The sequence below is a fragment of the Palaemon carinicauda genome, chromosome 3 (assembly GCF_036898095.1).
Source record: "Palaemon carinicauda isolate YSFRI2023 chromosome 3, ASM3689809v2, whole genome shotgun sequence".
Lineage (NCBI taxonomy): Eukaryota > Metazoa > Arthropoda > Malacostraca > Decapoda > Palaemonidae > Palaemon > Palaemon carinicauda.
Genome location: NC_090727.1, coordinates 111,625,754 through 111,646,719, shown reverse-complemented (window position 1 = coordinate 111,646,719; position 20,966 = coordinate 111,625,754). Strand labels below are relative to the sequence as shown.

At 37.5% G+C, this 20,966-nt stretch overlaps 1 protein-coding gene across 1 annotated transcript; it reads left to right on the top strand.

Moving 5' to 3' along the window:
• Window positions 1-5,440: 5,440 nt before the first annotated feature.
• Window positions 5,441-12,401, top strand: LOC137633461 (uncharacterized). The gene has a single exon (XM_068365756.1). The coding sequence runs from the start codon at window positions 6,681-6,683 to the stop codon at window positions 12,399-12,401; it is 5,721 nt and encodes a 1,906-aa protein (XP_068221857.1). The 5' UTR covers window positions 5,441-6,680.
• The last annotated feature ends 8,565 nt before the right edge of the window (window positions 12,402-20,966 follow it).

Sequence of the window (20,966 nt, the reverse complement as noted above, 5' to 3'; positions counted from 1 at the left end):
AAGCTTGTACAGACAGTGACTAACCCACTTGGCCACGAAGAAAGATAAAAGTCAATGACAATTCTTCTGTACTTATACCTGTCGAATTCAGGTATTTTGTACTTAGAACTGAAATCAACCCATCTTCACCATCGTAGCTAATTGGTAGTTTGTTACTTGGCATTCAATTAATGATAAATTTTGCACATTTTTACGTGTTTTTCATATTCAAATAAGCCATATATATTTTTGATACATTAATGTCTGGATTCTCTTAACGACCTCGGGATCAGAGCCCCAGGCGAAATCACACAAAGACAAGAGCTTGGCTCCGGCCGGGAATCGAACCCTGGTCGGCAAGCTTGTACAGACAGTGACTAACCCACTTGGCCACGAAGAAAGATAAAAGTCAATGACAATTCTTCTGTACTTATACCTGTCGAATTCAGGTATTTTGTACTTAGAACTGAAATCAACCCATCTTCACCATCGTAGCTAATTGGTAGTTTGTTACTTGGCATTCAATTAATGATAAATTTTGCACATTTTTACGTGTTTTTCATATTCAAATAAGCCATATATATTTTTGATACATTAATGTCTGGATTCTCTTAACGACCTCGGGATCAGAGCCCCAGGCGAAATCACACAAAGACAAGAGCTTGGCTCCGGCCGGGAATCGAACCCTGGTCGGCAAGCTTGTACAGACAGTGACTAACCCACTTGGCCACGAAGAAAGATAAAAGTCAATGACAATTCTTCTGTACTTATACCTGTCGAATTCAGGTATTTTGTACTTAGAACTGAAATCAACCCATCTTCACCATCGTATCTAATTAGTAGTTTGTTACTTGGCATTCAATTAATGATAAATTTTGCACATTTTTACGTGTTTTTCATATTCAAATAAGCCATATATATTTTTGATACATTAATGTCTGGATTCTCTTAACGACCTCGGGATCAGAGCCCCAGGCGAAATCACACAAAGATAAGAGCTTGGCTCCGGCCGGGAATCGAACCCTGGTCGGCAAGCTTGTACAGACAGTGACTAACCCACTTGGCCACGAAGAAAGATAAAAGTCAATGACAATTCTTCTGTACTTATACCTGTCGAATTCAGGTATTTTGTACTTAGAACTGAAATCAACCCATCTTCACCATCGTAGCTAATTGGTAGTTTGTTACTTGGCATTCAATTAATGATAAATTTTGCACATTTTTACGTGTTTTTCATATTCAAATAAGCCATATATATTTTTGATACATTAATATCTGGATTCTCAAACGACCTCGGGATCAGAGCCCCAGGCGAAATCACACAAAGACAAGAGCTTGGCTCCGGCCGGGAATCGAACCCTGGTCGGCAAGCTTGTACAGACAGTGACTAACCCACTTGGCCACGAAGAAAGATAAAAGTCAATGACAATTCTTTTGTACTTATACCTGTCGAATTCAGGTATTTTGTACTTAGAACTGAAATCAACCCATCTTCACCATCGTAGCTAATTGGTAGTTTGTTACTTGGCATTCAATTAATGATAAATTTTGCACATTTTTACGTGTTTTTCATATTCAAATAAGCCATATATATTTTTGATACATTAATGTCTGGATTCTCTTAACGACCTCGGGATCAGAGCCCCAGGCGAAATCACACAAAGACAAGAGCTTGGCTCCGGCCGGGAATCGAACCCTGGTCGGCAAGCTTGTACAGACAGTGACTAACCCACTTGGCCACGAAGAAAGATAAAAGTCAATGACAATTCTTCTGTACTTATACCTGTCGAATTCAGGTATTTTGTACTTAGAACTGAAATCAACCCATCTTCACCATCGTATCTAATTAGTAGTTTGTTACTTGGCATTCAATTAATGATAAATTTTGCACATTTTTACGTGTTTTTCATATTCAAATAAGCCATATATATTTTTGATACATTAATGTCTGGATTCTCTTAACGACCTCGGGATCAGAGCCCCAGGCGAAATCACACAAAGACAAGAGCTTGGCTCCGGCCGGGAATCGAACCCTGGTCGGCAAGCTTGTACAGACAGTGACTAACCCACTTGGCCACGAAGAAAGATAAAAGTCAATGACAATTCTTCTGTACTTATACCTGTCGAATTCAGGTATTTTGTACTTAGAACTGAAATCAACCCATCTTCACCATCGTAGCTAATTGGTAGTTTGTTACTTGGCATTCAATTAATGATAAATTTTGCACATTTTTACGTGTTTTTCATATTCAAATAAGCCATATATAATTTTGATACATTAATATCTGGATTCTCAAACGACCTCGGGATCAGAGCCCCAGGCGAAATCACACAAAGACAAGAGCTTGGCTCCGGCCGGGAATCGAACCCTGGTCGGCAAGCTTGTACAGACAGTGACTAACCCACTTGGCCACGAAGAAAGATAAAAGTCAATGACAATTCTTTTGTACTTATACCTGTCGAATTCAGGTATTTTGTACTTAGAACTGAAATCAACCCATCTTCACCATCGTAGCTAATTGGTAGTTTGTTACTTGGCATTCAATTAATGATAAATTTTGCACATTTTTACGTGTTTTTCATATTCAAATAAGCCATATATATTTTTGATACATTAATGTCTGGATTCTCTTAACGACCTCGGGATCAGAGCCCCAGGCGAAATCACTCAAAGACAAGAGCTTGGCTCCGGCCGGGAATCGAACCCTGGTCGGCAAGCTTGTACAGACAGTGACTAACCCACTTGGCCACGAAGAAAGATAAAAGTCAATGACAATTCTTCTGTACTTATACCTGTCGAATTCAGGTATTTTGTACTTAGAACTGAAATCAACCTATCTTCACCATCGTAGCTAATTGGTAGTTTGTTACTTGGCATTCAATTAATGATAAATTTTGCACATTTTTACGTGTTTTTCATATTCAAATAAGCCATATATATTTTTGATACATTAATATCTGGATTCTCAAACGACCTCGGGATCAGAGCCCCAGGCGAAATCACACAAAGACAAGAGCTTGGCTCCGGCCGGGAATCGAACCCTGGTCGGCAAGCTTGTACAGACAGTGACTAACCCACTTGGCCACGAAGAAAGATAAAAGTCAATGACAATTCTTTTGTACTTATACCTGTCGAATTCAGGTATTTTGTACTTAGAACTGAAATCAACCCATCTTCACCATCGTAGCTAATTGGTAGTTTGTTACTTGGCATTCAATTAATGATAAATTTTGCACATTTTTACGTGTTTTTCATATTCAAATAAGCCATATATATTTTTGATACATTAATGTCTGGATTCTCTTAACGACCTCGGGTTCAGAGCCCCAGGCGAAATCACACAAAGACAAGAGCTTGGCTCCGGCCGGGAATCGAACCCTGGTCGGCAAGCTTGTACAGACAGTGACTAACCCACTTGGCCACGAAGAAAGATAAAAGTCAATGACAATTCTTCTGTACTTATACCTGTCGAATTCAGGTATTTTGTACTTAGAACTGAAATCAACCCATCTTCACCATCGTAGCTAATTGGTAGTTTGTTACTTGGCATTCAATTAATGATAAATTTTGCACATTTTTACATGTTTTTCATATTCAAATAAGCCATATATATTTTTGATACATTAATATCTGGATTCTCAAACGACCTCGGGATCAGAGCCCCAGGCGAAATCACACAAAGACAAGAGCTTGGCTCCGGCCGGGAATCGAACCCTGGTCGGCAAGCTTGTACAGACAGTGACTAACCCACTTGGCCACGAAGAAAGATAAAAGTCAATGACAATTCTTTTGTACTTATACCTGTCAAATTCAGGTATTTTGTACTTAGAACTGAAATCAACCCATCTTCACCATCGTAGCTAATTGGTAGTTTGTTACTTGGCATTCAATTAATGATAAATTTTGCACATTTTTACGTGTTTTTCATATTCAAATAAGCCATATATATTTTTGATACATTAATGTCTGGATTCTCTTAACGACCTCGGGATCAGAGCCCCAGGCGAAATCACACAAAGACAAGAGCTTGGCTCCGGCCGGGAATCGAACCCTGGTCGGCAAGCTTGTACAGACAGTGACTAACCCACTTGGCCACGAAGAAAGATAAAAGTCAATGACAATTCTTCTGTACTTATACCTGTCGAATTCAGGTATTTTGTACTTAGAACTGAAATCAACCCATCTTCACCATCGTAGCTAATTGGTAGTTTGTTACTTGGCATTCAATTAATGATAAATTTTGCACATTTTTACGTGTTTTTCATATTCAAATAAGCCATATATATTTTTGATACATTAATGTCTGGATTCTCTTAACGACCTCGGGATCAGAGCCCCAGGCGAAATCACACAAAGACAAGAGCTTGGCTCCAGCCGGGAATCGAACCCTGGTCGGCAAGCTTGTACAGACAGTGACTAACCCACTTGGCCACGAAGAAAGATAAAAGTCAATGACAATTCTTCTGTACTTATACCTGTCGAATTCAGGTATTTTGTACTTAGAACTGAAATCAACCCATCTTCACCATCGTAGCTAATTGGTAGTTTGTTACTTGGCATTCAATTAATGATAAATTTTGCACATTTTTAAGTGTTTTTCATATTCAAATAAGCCATATATATTTTTGATACATTAATGTCTGGATTCTCTTAACGACCTCGGGATCAGAGCCCCAGGCGAAATCACACAAAGACAAGAGCTTGGCTCCGGCCGGGAATCGAACCCTGGTCGGCAAGCTTGTACAGACAATGACTAACCCACTTGGCCACGAAGAAAGATAAAAGTCAATGACAATTCTTCTGTACTTATACTTGTCGAATTCAGGTATTTTGTACTTAGAACTGAAATCAACCCATCTTCACCATCGTAGCTAATTGGTAGTTTGTTACTTGGCATTCAATTAATGATAAATTTTGCACATTTTTACGTGTTTTTCATATTCAAATAAGCCATATATGTTTTTGATACATTAAAGTCTGGATTCTCTTAACGACCTCGGGATCAGAGCCCCAGGCGAAATCACACAAAGACAAGAGCTATGTTAAATATATTTTTTCCTTCCAACTTCAGAATCCTTGTATTCTCGTTTTCTTTATCTTGTTAAATATATTGTTTTTATCTTTTCTTTCCAACTTCAGAATCCTTGTATTCTCGTTTTCTTTATCCTGTTTATTTTTAGTACGAAAAAAGTACTTTGACTTTTTTCATAATCCTTGGTTTTCAACTCTCTTGGAAAATAAAAAGATCTCAAATGTAAATTTAAATAACTTATTATATTTAATATCTGTAAATACTTTGTGTGCTGGCATTTGAGACCATTTCATAGTATTTAGCCCTTCTTGAATTAGTTAACGAAGTTGACGAGTAGTGGTAAGAATTTTTACCAAGCAGTATCTGCCTAACCCTCCAAGGAAGCAGTTCTCTTGACTTAAGAGAATATGGATTAACTCGACCTTCGTTAGAAACTTGCCAACTAATGTGTGATCATTACTAATGAACTCTTTTCGCTTGAAGGACTTTTATTGCTGTGAAATAATGAAGTGCTAAGTACCACCAGTTTCACCAAAGTGCAATGGAGAGACGAGGGCATGATTCTCCAAGGGAGTGAGTTTTCAGAGGAACCATATAATGAATTGTGTAGCAGCATGGAAGAGAGGCCAAGACGGGGATTCCATTTCCCTACCATAGTCTTTGGCATCCACCACATACTGCTGGATTACTTCAGAGGGATTCAACTCCGTGGATTTATATCGAGCAAGCAAGCGCTTGATAACTTTGAGGTAGGTCTCGGTAAATGTTGGCACACTTTACGAGATTTAAAGTTATTGAATGAATAATTTTAGCGCTGAGTCATTAATCCCGTAAAAAATAAAACTTGTAACCAGAAAGAATTTACTCTTGTTAATATTTTGCTTTGCCATTTATCATATCTTTTGAGATCTTTTTATTGAATCTTACTCTGAACTTTAAGTCGCTTGCATAGGCAATAATTTCATGTACAATTTTCTGATAGACGTATCATATCTTTTATAGGCTATGCACAGTGGCATCATGGTAATGGTATTGCTCGACGAATCTTATAAACTTTTCACTGGTTATAAGCGATTCGGAGTGTGGAGGTTAGGTAACTAGTGCCAGAGTTACCTAGATATCGGGGCAGCATCAAGTGCCATTAATATTAATTTATATTCTGCATAATATTATGCTTTAAATTTATTGTATGTTCAATAATAAATTCAATGTTCACTTTGATGTTTGTTTTTTCATCATTTTTTACAACCTTCATAAAAGTTTTTTCCGAATATGGCGACCGTGACAGGATATTATGACTTTGCTTTGATGCTTGCCCGATGTCTCTCCATTTGCACTGTTGGTGGAACGTTGTTATTATTTTGCATTTTGATACTTTAGTGTAAAGGTTGAAGTGAATTTAATTTTTTTAACATATTTCTGAAATAAGTTCTTTGCTCGGGAATTGCCATCATTGGATATTTTTTATATTCGAAACTTTGCTTCCTTGGTAATCTTTATTTATCGTCGTTGGCCTAGTATTGATGCCATCGGTATTTCTTGGTGTTAACGTATATAATGTAAAGTGATTAAGGGAATTTTACTTTAAAGCTTCGTTTTGTTACGCATACTTTAGCCTTTAAATATTTATTATATTTGTGATAGGTCAGGTAGTTGTATATATTCACAATGTCTGAACTTAAGAGATTAGTGAATCAAAGGAAGTATATAAGGAAGTGTGTGACAGAACATTTTAACCGTAAGGATAGTTCTCCTACATTAACTAGTGCAGCAAGGGAGAAATTACTCTTGCAATTTGAACAATGGCTTCCAGAATTGAAAGACTTAAATAAGCAGATATTAGAGCTTAAGTATGAGGAATGGGACGACGAAGAGGAAGAACGTAGGTCTGAGGAGGAATTGGACTCCTGTCAGGTCTATAATGACAAACTTTTATCTTGCTTAGTGGCTATTAGGAACCCTAGTGTGCCCTCTTCATCAGTTTCCCATTCGAATGACTCTCTTAGTTCCGCAAGAAGTTTGCTTAAGTCTCCCATAGCTCCCCTGCCTAGATACACTAGTTCTGATGACGAGGACCTTGCTAGATTTTTTGAAGAATTTGAAGACACTTTAAGTAAATTTGAATACCCTGAATACGATAAACTCTTGTTATTAAAGCAGCAGATCTCAGGCAGGGCCTTAGTTTTAGTGGAGTCCTTGGAAGCAGATAAGCAGGGATATTCACATGCAAAGCAACTACTACTGAAAGCCCTAGCTTCGGATGACACACAGAAATTTAATGTTTTGAGGCAGTTATCCCATTTGAAACTTTCTAACAACACTGATCCATATGAATTTATCTCTAAGGTTAGGTTAATTATGGAAAGAATACGCAAATTGAAAATTACTGTGAACTGTATACTTCAGTTTTTTATATGGGAAGGATTGAATGATGCATTTAAGAATCATTTGATACAAATTACTAACAGCTCCAAGCCAACGTTAAATGAAATTGTAGAAAAGTTTTTTGAAGCTAGTGAGCGTTATTGTAGCCAGTCTAAGAAAACTAAAGAAGTCCCTAAACAATTTTTCCCCAAAGTATCAAATGCTAGTGACCATGGAGCTACCAGCTTAGCTGTAGATGTAAAGTATGAAATAAATAAGACCTTTAAGCCTTGTAGTATATGCACTAAAGTAGATGGTAAACCAGCTGATCACCCTATCCACAAGTGTGCCAAATTTGACTCTGTAGAAGCCAAAATAGATAAAATAAGAAAATTGAAAGGATGCCTAAAATGTTCTAACCTAAATCATCTGAGTAAATTTTGTAGGTATAGGTTCAATAATAAATGTAAGTATTGCTTTGAGTGGCATTTCAGTTTCTTGTGTATTCGGTCTGTTGATGGCAATCAAGTCACAAATAAAGATGGAAATAAACCAGATAGCCAATCTTGTACCGATAAGGGTAAAGATAAAGCAAAATCCAAGCCTAAAGAAAATAAGGAGATATCTGGCTCAATGGTTAACATTGTGGAAGCTTTCCAGAGTGATTCTGACATGCAGACTGTTCTTCCCACTTTTACTGCTACCTTGGATAATGGTTTAAAGTTAAGATGTTTAAAAGACAGTGGCTGTCAGTGTAACTTCATTTTGACCGATATTGCGGACAGGTATAATTTACCCACATTAAGGGAAAATATTTCTCTAACAGTAAATGGTATTAACACTACTCAGAATTACACTACTAAGCTGATTGAAGTAAGTTTACAGATAGGGGATAGGCTTAGAAAGATTGAAGCACTGTGTATACCTTCTATTAATGTAAAGTTAAAACTTCCTAAATTAGGTAAGGTAGTAAGTGGTTTCAAAGAAAGAGGTTATTTGTTGGCAGATGAAAGCTTGTCAAATGATTCTTGTGGTATCCAGAGTATTCAGTTAATTCTTGGCACTCGCTCAGCATACTGTCTTCCTCAGCAGGAACACTTGTTTGGATCAAACTTAGAATCTCTATATTCTGAAACTCCTGCTGGAGTATTGTTACATGGTAATGTGGAACAAATATTGAGGGATTTAACATTTTTACCTTATGTTGGAAGTTGCTTTCAAGGATTGGTTCAACTTTCAGATCACAATTTAGTTGGTAGCATTTTCGGGAATGGTAATACTTGCCTTGTTTCGGATTGTGCTTTTAAACATACTGTGGATCCCGTTAACATTAATGTATTTGATGATAAGGGGGATATAATTGAATCTCAGCTTATCAAGGCAGCTTACCAAATTTTAGAAGAAAGTTGCCATAGATTTGTAAAGTCTGACCCTAATGATTCTGATTCTGGGAGTTCTGAAATAAATAAGAAGTTGGTTAAGTTTTCCCTTGAAAATATGAAGAGAGATAAAGAAGGTAGAATTGTTGTTCCTTTATTTTGGAATCCTCAGGTGGCCCATTTATTAGGTTCCAATCAGGGATTGGCAGTTTCAATTTTAAAGTCTAACTTGAAAAAATTGCAAAATAACAGGGATAAGCTATTGATAATGGATAAAGTTTTTAAAGAACAGGAAAGTATGGGGATCATAGAGCGCATTAATAACCTTCCCGAATTTATCAGAGAGCACCCTAACCATAGCTTTTTGCCTCACATGGGCATCTTTAAAATGGATCGCGAAACCACAAAGTGCAGGATAGTGTATTTGTCTAATCTTTGTCAGCAAGATTCTAGTAAACCTTCCATTAGTCACAATCAGGCTATATATTCAGGACCAAATCTAAACCAGAAACTTTCCTCTGCTATATTACATTTGAGATTTGGACAGAAGTTATTATGTTTTGATTTGTGTAAAGCGTTCAATAATCTTGCCTTGAATGACACAGATAGCAATAGGCTATTATGCCTATGGTTCAGAAATGTAGAGAAGGAAGACTTTACCGTTGTGGGATACAGAAATTTAAGATTAAGTTTTGGCTTAAGATGCAGCCCTGCATTACTGTTACTTGCTCTATATAAGATTTTAATTTTAGATGTAGACGGTGATGATAGTAAACTTTTACAATTGAAGAGTATGATATATCAACTATGTTACATGGATAACTGTGCAGTTGCCTATGATAGTTCTGAAGAACTTCTCTGGGCATACCAACAACTAGAAAGCATTTTTGAGCCTTACAAGTTTTACCTGCAGCAGTACATCAGTAATGATTTTGCATTGCAAGACCACATAGATAATGAGATTAGTACAGAAACCAATGAAAAGGTAAAATTGCTTGGGTTGTCATGGGATAGGAAGCAAGACAGTTTATCGACTAAACCTATTAGTCTTAACATACAAGCTCGAACAAAACGGGAAGTATTGCAGTCTATTGCCTCCCAGTATGATCTCTTTAACTTTAATGGTCCTATTCTTAATCGTTCAAGGCTATTTTTGCATCAGTTACAGTGCAACAAAGATCTGGGCTGGGACAAGGAATTAGATGCCGATGTTAGGAGGCAATGGCGGAATATTGCCAAACAAGCAAATGCTGCTTCTGTTGCAGAGATACCAAGAGTCTTTGGGAGTAGAGAAGATACTTACCGGCTATTGGCATTTTCAGACAGTAGTAAGCAGATGTTTGGTGTAGTCATTTACATACAAAATATTCCCACAGGAAAGGTCGCTTTTGTCTTTGCAAAAAATAGGATAGTAAACAAGCAAATGGAATCTAAAAGCATGCCATCTCTGGAACTGCAAGGAATAACTTTGGCCGTAGAAGAAATTACATGTCTGTATGAGGAGTTATCCGGAATTTCTTGTATGATGCCAATCAAAATAAGAGAGTTGATAGTGTACTCGGATAGCTTCGTTGCCCTTTCCTGGGTACATGGGTTTTCTGCCAAGCTTGATAAAATGCAGAAGTGTTCAGTATTTGTTCAAAATAGGTTACACACAATAAATGAACTGTGTAATAAACACCCGATTCATTTTTCTTTTGTGTCAGGTTGTGAAAATCCAGCCGATTGCATCACTCGCAGCTTATCTTTCAAGCAGCTTCAAAAAACTAACTACTTTTCAGGTCCCAAATTTCTGCTTAATGAGACAGAAGGTCAGCTGAACAGGGAATCTATCTTGGATTTTGTAATACCTGCCCTTCCTGTAAAGCAAGATTCTCCTGTTGGTGTTGTCCAGTCTTATCATGGTACTATAACTACAAAGATTGAGGAGCATACCGATGCTTTATCAAGATGTTCTAGCTACCATAAAGTTGTTTCTGTTTTCCGTAGAGTACTTATCTTTGTTAATAACTTGAAAATGAAACTAAAACTAAAGGATCCTGTTAAGTTTGGACATATTAGCTGTTTTGATATTAATCATAACTTCTTTGCAGAGGCTACAAAGATGGTAATAAGAAGAGATCAGCAGAAGCACTTCCCTGAAATTTTTGAATATTTTGAATCAAGAAACCTGTTGCTCAAAGATATCCCAAAGTTAGTTGGACAGCTCAATGTTTATGTGGATCAGGAAGGCCTGTTAAGGGTACGTAGCAAAATGCAGAAACTGAAAGATGACCGAAGGATGCGATTTCCATTGCTAATTTCTAAGGATAGTTTACTAACTAAATATATTGTATTAGATTATCATGAACGTTTTTTACATGCTGGATGCTATAGGCTACTGGCTGAAGTACGTAAGATATTTTGGATACCTAGATTTTTTTCAGTTGTTAAAAGGATAATCCGCACATGTGTCATATGCCGTAGGTTTAATGAGAGGACAGTTAATCTTAATCAACACTGTTATAGAGATTTTAGGATTAATCCCCCAGAGATTCCTTTCCGCTATATTTTTGTAGATTACATGGGACCCTTCTTTGTACGTTCCAGTGGGAAAAAAGTAAAAGCATGGATAGTATGTTTCACATGTACATGGAGTAGAGCTATAAATCTGAAGGTGTGCATGGACTTGAGTGTTAAAGAGTATCTTAGAGCCTTCCAGCTTCATACATTTGAGTTTGGACTACCAAATTTGTGTATTTCCGATCAAGGATCTCAGTTAGTAGCAGGAGGCAACGTAATTCTAGATTATCTAAAGGACCCAGAAGTTAAACTCTATCTAGAAGAGAATGGCATAAAGAACCTCCAGTTTGAACAGTTTTTCAAAGGGAACTCGGCTCCTGGTTCAATGGTTGAAAGTTGTGTGAAACTTACTAAGAGATGCTTATTTGGAGCCATGAGAAATAATGTTTTAGATATCAGGGATTTTGAGTTTTTAATATGTCAGACTGTCCATTTATTGAATAGAAGGCCAATAGCTTTTAAAGAAGCATTAAGAGATACAGATATAAACAAATCACTTCCTGATCCCATAACACCAGAGTGTCTAATTAGGGGTTATGACCTTGTTTCAGTTAACTTAATTCCTGAGCTGCAAAGACATCCAGATCTAGAATTGGATGAGGACTATCTAGTTTCTCCTTGTGATAAAGTTAAAGAAAACTACACAAAACTGCGTAAAGTCAGAAGTCATTTGATTAACATTTATCATGAAGAATTTTTAGGTAACTTGACAAATCAAGCTGTAAATGCGAAAGACAGATTCAAAACTGTAAAACATACACTTCTTCAAAAGAATGATGTGGTTCTAATTAAAGAACCATATAGTAAGCCAAACCAATACCCAATGGGAATAGTCCATGATGTAGTTCTCAATGAGCTTGGGGAAGTTACTGGAGTTACCCTACTGAAAGGCAGAACTGGGGAACTTACTAAGAGACATTCATCTAATCTAATATTTCTTTTCAGACCTGATGTTTCTTCAAATGAAGATAAAGACAGTCCTAATAATGACTCAAATGATTCTAATCTGGCCAACAATCGCATTCTGGGAAAGCGTAAAGCGGCAAAGATTAGTGCTCTGAAGACCAGACAAATTTTACAGTAAAGTTTGTCTGTGTAGGCTTTTTTATTTATTATTGGTGATGGTAATTTAAATAATTTTGGCAATTATTAGAAAAAAAAAATTCTGGTAATGTAAATACTTTTGGTATGTTTAAAAATTCAATCCTGCTTTTATTTCATAACAGGACTGAATGTTTTGGGGGGAGTATGTTAAATATATTTTTTCTTTCCAACTTCAGAATCCTTGTATTCTCGTTTTCTTTATCTTGTTAAATATATTGTTTTTATCTTTTCTTTCCAACTTCAGAATCCTTGTATTCTCGTTTTCTTTATCCTGTTTATTTTTAGTACGAAAAAAGTACTTTGACTTTTTTCATAATCCTTGGTTTTCAACTCTCTTGGAAAATAAAAAGATCTCAAATGTAAATTTAAATAACTTATTATATTTAATATCTGTAAATACTTTGTGTGCTGGCATTTGAGACCATTTCATAGTATTTAGCCCTTCTTGAATTAGTTAACGAAGTTAACGAGTAGTGGTAAGAATTTTTACCAAGCAGTATCTGCCTAACCCTCCAAGGAAGCAGTTCTCTTGACTTAAGAGAATATGGATTAACTCGACCTTCGTTAGAAACTTGCCAACTAATGTGTGATCATTACTAATGAACTCTTTTCGCTTGAAGGACTTTTATTGCTGTGAAATAATGAAGTGCTAAGTACCACCAGTTTCACCAAAGTGCAATGGAGAGACGAGGGCATGATTCTCCAAGGGAGTGAGTTTTCAGAGGAACCATATAATGAATTGTGTAGCAGCATGGAAGAGAGGCCAAGACGGGGATTCCATTTCCCTACCATAGTCTTTGGCATCCACCACATACTGCTGGATTACTTCAGAGGGATTCAACTCCGTGGATTTATATCGAGCAAGCAAGCGCTTGATAACTTTGAGGTAGGTCTCGGTAAATGTTGGCACACTTTACGAGATTTAAAGTTATTGAATGAATAATTTTAGCGCTGAGTCATTAATCCCGTAAAAAATAAAACTTGTAACCAGAAAGAATTTACTCTTGTTAATATTTTGCTTTGCCATTTATCATATCTTTTGAGATCTTTTTATTGAATCTTACTCTGAACTTTAAGTCGCTTGCATAGGCAATAATTTCATGTACAATTTTCTGATAGACGTATCATATCTTTTATAGGCTATGCACAGTGGCATCATGGTAATGGTATTGCTCGACGAATCTTATAAACTTTTCACTGGTTATAAGCGATTCGGAGTGTGGAGGTTAGGTAACTAGTGCCAGAGTTACCTAGATATCGGGGCAGCATCAAGTGCCATTAATATTAATTTATATTCTGCATAATATTATGCTTTAAATTTATTGTATGTTCAATAATAAATTCAATGTTCACTTTGATGTTTGTTTTTTCATCATTTTTTACAACCTTCATAAAAGTTTTTTCCGAATAAGAGCTTGGCTCCGGCCGGGAATCGAACCCTGGTCGGCAAGCTTGTACAGACAGTGACTAACCCATTTGGCCACGAAGAAAGATAAAAGTCAATGACAATTCTTCTGTACTTATACCTGTCGAATTCAGGTATTTTGTACTTAGAACTGAAATCAACCCATCTTCACCATCGTAGCTAATTGGTAGTTTGTTACTTGGCATTCAATTAATAATAAATTTTGCACATTTTTACGTGTTTTTCATATTCAAATAAGCCATATATATTTTTGATACATTAATGTCTGGATTCTCTTAACGACCTCGGGATCAGAGCCCCAGGCGAAATCACACAAAGACAAGAGCTTGGCTCCGGCCGGGAATCGAACCCTGGTCGGCAAGCTTGTACAGACAGTGACTAACCCACTTGGCCACGAAGAAAGATAAAAGTCAATGACAATTCTTCTGTACTTATACCTGTCGAATTCAGGTATTTTGTACTTAGAACTGAAATCAACCCATCTTCACCATCGTAGCTAATTGGTAGTTTGTTACTTGGCATTCAATTAATGATAAATTTTGCACATTTTTACGTGTTTTTCATATTCAAATAAGCCATATATATTTTTGATACATTAATGTCTGGATTCTCTTAACGACCTCGGGATCAGAGCCCCAGGCGAAATCACACAAAGACAAGAGCTTGGCTCCAGCCGGGAATCGAACCCTGGTCGGCAAGCTTGTACAGACAGTGACTAACCCACTTGGCCACGAAGAAAGATAAAAGTCAATGACAATTCTTCTGTACTTATACCTGTCGAATTCAGGTATTTTGTACTTAGAACTGAAATCAACCCATCTTCACCATCGTAGCTAATTGGTAGTTTGTTACTTGGCATTCAATTAATGATAAATTTTGCACATTTTTACGTGTTTTTCATATTCAAATAAGCCATATATATTTTTGATACATTAATGTCTGGATTCTCTTAACGACCTCGGGATCAGAGCCCCAGGCGAAATCACACAAAGACAAGAGCTTGGCTCCGGCCGGGAATCGAACCCTGGTCGGCAAGCTTGTACAGACAGTGACTAACCCACTTGGCCACGAAGAAAGATAAAAGTCAATGACAATTCTTCTGTACTTATACCTGTCGAATTCAGGTATTTTGTACTTAGAACTGAAATCAACCCATCTTCACCATCGTAGCTAATTGGTAGTTTGTTACTTGGCATTCAATTAATGATAAATTTTGCACATTTTTACGTGTTTTTCATATTCAAATAAGCCATATATATTTTTGATACATTAATGTCTGGATTCTCTTAACGACCTCGGGATCAGAGCCCCAGGCGAAATCACACAAAGACAAGAGCTTGGCTCCGGCCGGGAATCGAACCCTGGTCGGCAAGCTTGTACAGACAGTGACTAACCCACTTGGCCACGAAGAAAGATAAAAGTCAATGACAATTCTTCTGTACTTATACCTGTCGAATTCAGGTATTTTGTACTTAGAACTGAAATCAACCTATCTTCACCATCGTAGCTAATTGGTAGTTTGTTACTTGGCATTCAATTAATGATAAATTTTGCACATTTTTACGTGTTTTTCATATTCAAATAAGCCATATATATTTTTGATACATTAATGTCTGGATTCTCTTAACGACCTCGGGATCAGATCCCCAGGCGAAATCACACATAGACAAGAGCTTGGCTCCGGCCGGGAATCGAACCCTGGTCGGCAAGCTTGTACAGACAGTGACTAACCCACTTGGCCATGAAGAAAGATAAAAGTCAATGACAATTCTTCTGTACTTATACCTGTCGAATTCAGGTATTTTGTACTTAGAACTGAAATCAACCCATCTTCACCATCGTAGCTAATTGGTAGTTTGTTACTTGGCATTCAATTAATGATAAATTTTGCACATTTTTACGTGTTTTTCATATTCAAATAAGCCATATATATTTTTGATACATTAATGTCTGGATTCTCTTAACGACCTCGGGATCAGAGCCCCAGGCGAAATCACACAAAGACAAGAGCTTGGCTCCGGCCAGGAATCGAACCCTGGTCAGCAAGCTTGTACAGACAGTGACTAACCCACTTGGCCACGAAGAAAGATAAAAGTCAATGACAATTCTTCTGTACTTATACCTGTCGAATTCAGGTATTTTGTACTTAGAACTGAAATCAACCCATCTTCACCATCGTAGCTAATTGGTAGTTTGTTACTTGGCATTCAATTAATGATAAATTTTGCACATTTTTACGTGTTTTTCATATTCAAATAAGCCATATATATTTTTGATACATTAATGTCTGGATTCTCTTAACGACCTCGGGATCAGAGCCCCAGGCGAAATCACACAAAGACAAGAGCTTGGCTCCGGCCGGGAATCGAACCCTGGTCGGCAAGCTTGTACAGACAGTGACTAACCCACTTGGCCACGAAGAAAGATAAAAGTCAATGACAATTCTTCTGTCCTCTTACCTGTCGAATTCAGGTATTTTGTACTTAGAACTGAAATCAACCCATCTTCACCATCGTAGCTAATTAGTAGTTTGTTACTTGGCATTCAATTAATGATAAATTTTGCACATTTTTACGTGTTTTTCATATTCAAATAAGCCATATATATTTTGATACATTAATGTCTGGATTCTCTTAACGACCTCGGGATCAGAGCCCCAGGCGAAATCACACAAAGACAAGAGCTTGGCTCCGGCCGGGAATCGAACCCTGGTCGGCAAGCTTGTACAGACAGTGACTAACCCACTTGGCCACGAAGAAAGATAAAAGTCAATGACAATTCTTCTGTACTTATACCTGTCGAATTCAGGTATTTTGTACTTAGAACTGAAAGCAACCCATCTTCACCATCGTAGCTAATTGGTAGTTTGTTACTTGGCATTCAATTAATGATAAATTTTGCACATTTTTACGTGTTTTTCATATTCAAATAAGCCATATATATTTTTGATACATTAATATCTGGATTCTTTTAACGACCTCGGGATCAGAGCCCCAGGCGAAATCACACAAAGACAAGAGCTTGGCTCCGGCCGGGAATCGAACCCTGGTCGGCAAGCTTGTACAGACAGTGACTAACCCACTTGGCCACGAAGAAAGATAAAAGTCAATGACAATTCTTTTGTACTTATACCTGTCGAATTCAGGTATTTTGTACTTAGAACTGAAATCAACCCATCTTCACCATCGTAGCTAATTGGTAGTTTGTTACTTGGCATTCAATTAATGATAAATTTTGCACATTTTTACGTGTTTTTCATATTCAAATAAGCCATATATATTTTTGATACATTAATGTCTGGATTCTCTTAACGACCTCGGGATCAGAGCCCCAGGCGAAATCACACAAAGACAAGAGCTTGGCTCCGGCCGGGAATCGAACCCTGGTCGGCAAGCTTGTACAGACAGTGACTAACCCACTTGGCCACGAAGAAAGATAAAAGTCAATGACAATTCTTCTGTACTTATACCTGTCGAATTCAGGTATTTTGTACTTAGAACTGAAATCAACCCATCATCACCATCGTAGCTAATTGGTAGTTTGTTACTTGGCATTCAATTAATGATAAATTTTGCACATTTTTACGTGTTTTTCATATTCAAATAAGCCATATATATTTTTGATACATTAATGTCTGGATTCTCTTAACGACCTCGGGATCAGAGCCCCAGGCGAAATCACACAAAGACAAGAGCTTGGCTCCGGCCGGGAATCGAACCCTGGTCGGCAAGCTTGTACAGACAGTGACTAACCCACTTGGCCACGAAGAAAGATAAAAGTCAATGACAATTCTTCTGTACTTATACCTGTCGAATTCAGGTATTTTGTACTTAGAACTGAAATCAACCCATCTTCACCATCGTAGCTAATTGGTAGTTTGTTACTTGGCATTCAATTAATGATAAATTTTGCACATTTTTACGTGTTTTTCATATTCAAATAAGCCATATATATTTTTGATACATTAATGTCTGGATTCTCTTAACGACCTCGGGATCAGAGCCCCATGCGAAATCACACAAAGACAAGAGCTTGGCTCCGGCCGGGAATCGAACCCTGGTCGGCAAGCTTGTACAGACAGTGACTAACCCACTTGGCCACGAAGAAAGATAAAAGTCAATGACAATTCTTCTGTACTTATACCTGTCGAATTCAGGTATTTTGTACTTAGAACTGAAATCAACCCATCTTCACCATCGTAGCTAATTGGTAGTTTGTTACTTGGCATTCAATTAATGATAAATTTTGCACATTTTTACGTGTTTTTCATATTCAAATAAGCCATATATATTTTTGATACATTAATGTCTGGATTCTCTTAACGACCTCGGGATCAGAGCCCCAGGCGAAATCACACAAAGACAAGAGCTTGGCTCCGGCCGGGAATGGAACCCTGGTCGGCAAGCTTGTACAGACAGTGACTAACCCAATTGGCCACGAAGAAAGATAAAAGTCAATGACAACTCTTCTGTACTTATACCTGTCGAATTCAGGTATTTTGTACTTAGAACTGAAATTAACCCATCTTCACCATCGTAGCTAATTGGTAGTTTGTTACTTGGCATTCAATTAATGATAAATTTTGCACATATTTACGTGTTTTTCATATTCAAATAAGCCATATATATTTTTGATACATTAATGTCTGGATTCTCTTAACGACCTCGGGATCAGAGCCCCAGGCGAAATCACACAAAGACAAGAGCTTGGCTCCGGCCGGGAATCGAACCCTGGTCGGCAAGCTTGTACAGAGAGTGACTAACCCACTTGGCCACGAAGAAAGATGAAAGTCAATGACAATTCTTCTGTACTTATACCTGTCGAATTCAGGTATTTTGTACTTAGAACTCAAATCAACCCATCTTCACCATCGTAGATAATTGGTAGTTTGTTACTTGGCATTCAATTAATGATATATTTTGCACATTTTTACGTGTTTTTGATGTTCAAATAAGCCATATATATTTTTGATACATTAATGTCTGGATTCTCTTAACGACCTCGGGATCAGAGCCCCAGGCGAAATCACACAAAGACAAGAGCTTGGCTCCGGCCGGGAATCGAACCCTGGTCGGCAAGCTTGTACAGACAGTGACTAACCCACTTGGCCACGAAGAAAGATAAAAGTCAATGACAATTCTTCTGTACTTATACCTGTCGAATTCAGGTATTTTGTACTTAGAACTGAAATCAACCCATCTTCACCATCGTAGCTAATTGGTAGTTTGTTACTTGGCATTCAATTAATGATAAATTTTGCACATTTTTACGTGTTTTTCATATTCAAATAAGCCATATATATTTTTGATACATTAATGTCTGGATTCTCTTAACGACCTCGGGATCAGAGCCCCAGGCGAAATCACACAAAGACAAGAGCTTGGCTCCGGCTGGAAATCGAACCCTGGTCGGCAAGCTTGTACAGACAGTGACTAACCCACTTGGCCACGAAGAAAGATAAAAGTCAATGACAATTCTTCTGTACTTATACCTGTCGAATTCAGGTATTTTGTACTTAGAACTGAAATCAACCCATCTTCACCATCGTAGCTAATTGGTAGTTTGTTACTTGGCATTCAATTAATGATAAATTTTGCACATTTTTACGTGTTTTTCATATTCAAATAAGCCATATATATTTTTGATACATTAATGTCTGGATTCTCTAAACGACCTCGGGATCAGAGCCCCAGGCGAAATCACACAAAGACAAGAGCTTGGCTCCGGCCGGGAATCGAACCCTGGTCGGCAAGCTTGTACAGACAGTGACTAACCCACTTGGCCACGAAGAAAGATAAAAGTCAATGACAATTCTTCTGTACTTATACCTGTCGAATTCAAGTATTTTGTACTTAGAACTAAAATCAACCCATCTTCACCATCGTAGCTAATTGGTAGTTTGTTACTTGGCATTCAATTAATTATAAATTTTGGCACATTTTTACGTGTTTTTCATATTCAAATAAGCCATATATATTTTTGATACATTAATGTCTGGATTCTCTTAACGACCTCGGGATCAGAGCCCCAGGCGAAATCACACAAAGACAAGAGCTTGGCTCCGGCCGGGAATCGAACCCTGGTCGGCAAGCTTGTACAGACAGTGACTAACCCACTTGGCCACGAAGAAAGATGAAAGTCAATGACAATTCTTCTGTACTTATACCTGTCGAATTCAGGTATTTTGTACTTAGAACTGAAATCAACCCATCTTCACCATCGTAGCTAATTGGTAGTTTGTTACTTGGCATTCAATTAATGATAAATTTTGGCACATTTTTACGTGTTTTTCATATTCAAATAAGCCATATATATTTTTGATACATTAATGTCTGGATTCTCTTAACGACCTCGGGATCAGAGCCCCAGGCGAAGTCACACAAAGACAAGAGCTTGGCTCCGGCCGGGAATCGAACCCTGGTCGGCAAGCTTGTACAGACAGTGACTAACCCACTTGGCCACGAAGAAAGATAAAAGTCAATGACAATTCTTCTGTACTCATACCTGTCGAATTCAGGTATTTTGTACTTAGAACTGAAATCAACTCATCTTCACCATCGTAGCTAATTGGTAGTTTGTTACTTGGCATTCAATTAATGATAAATTTTGCACATTTTTACGGGTTTTTCATATTCAAATAAGCCATATATATTTTTGATACATTAATGTCTGGATTCTCTTAACGACCTCGGGATCAGAGCCCCAGGCGAAATCACACAAAGACAAGAGCTTGGCTCCGGCCGGGAATCGAACCCTGGTCGGCAAGCTTGTACAGACAGTGACTAACCCACTTGGCCACGAAGAACGATAAAAGTCAATGACTTTTCTTCTGTACTTATACCTGTTGAATTCAGGTATTTTGTACTTAGAACTGAAATCAACCCATTTTTACCATCGTAGCTAATTGGTAGTTTGTTACTTGGCATTCAATTAATGATAAATTTTGCACATTTTTACGTGTTTTTCATATTCAAATAAGCCATATATATTTTTGATACATTAATGTCTGGATTCTCTTAACGACCTCGGGATCAGAGCCCCAGGCGAAATCACACAAAGACAAGAGCTTGGCTCCGGCCGGGAATCGAACCCTGGTCGGCAAGCTTGTACAGACAGTGA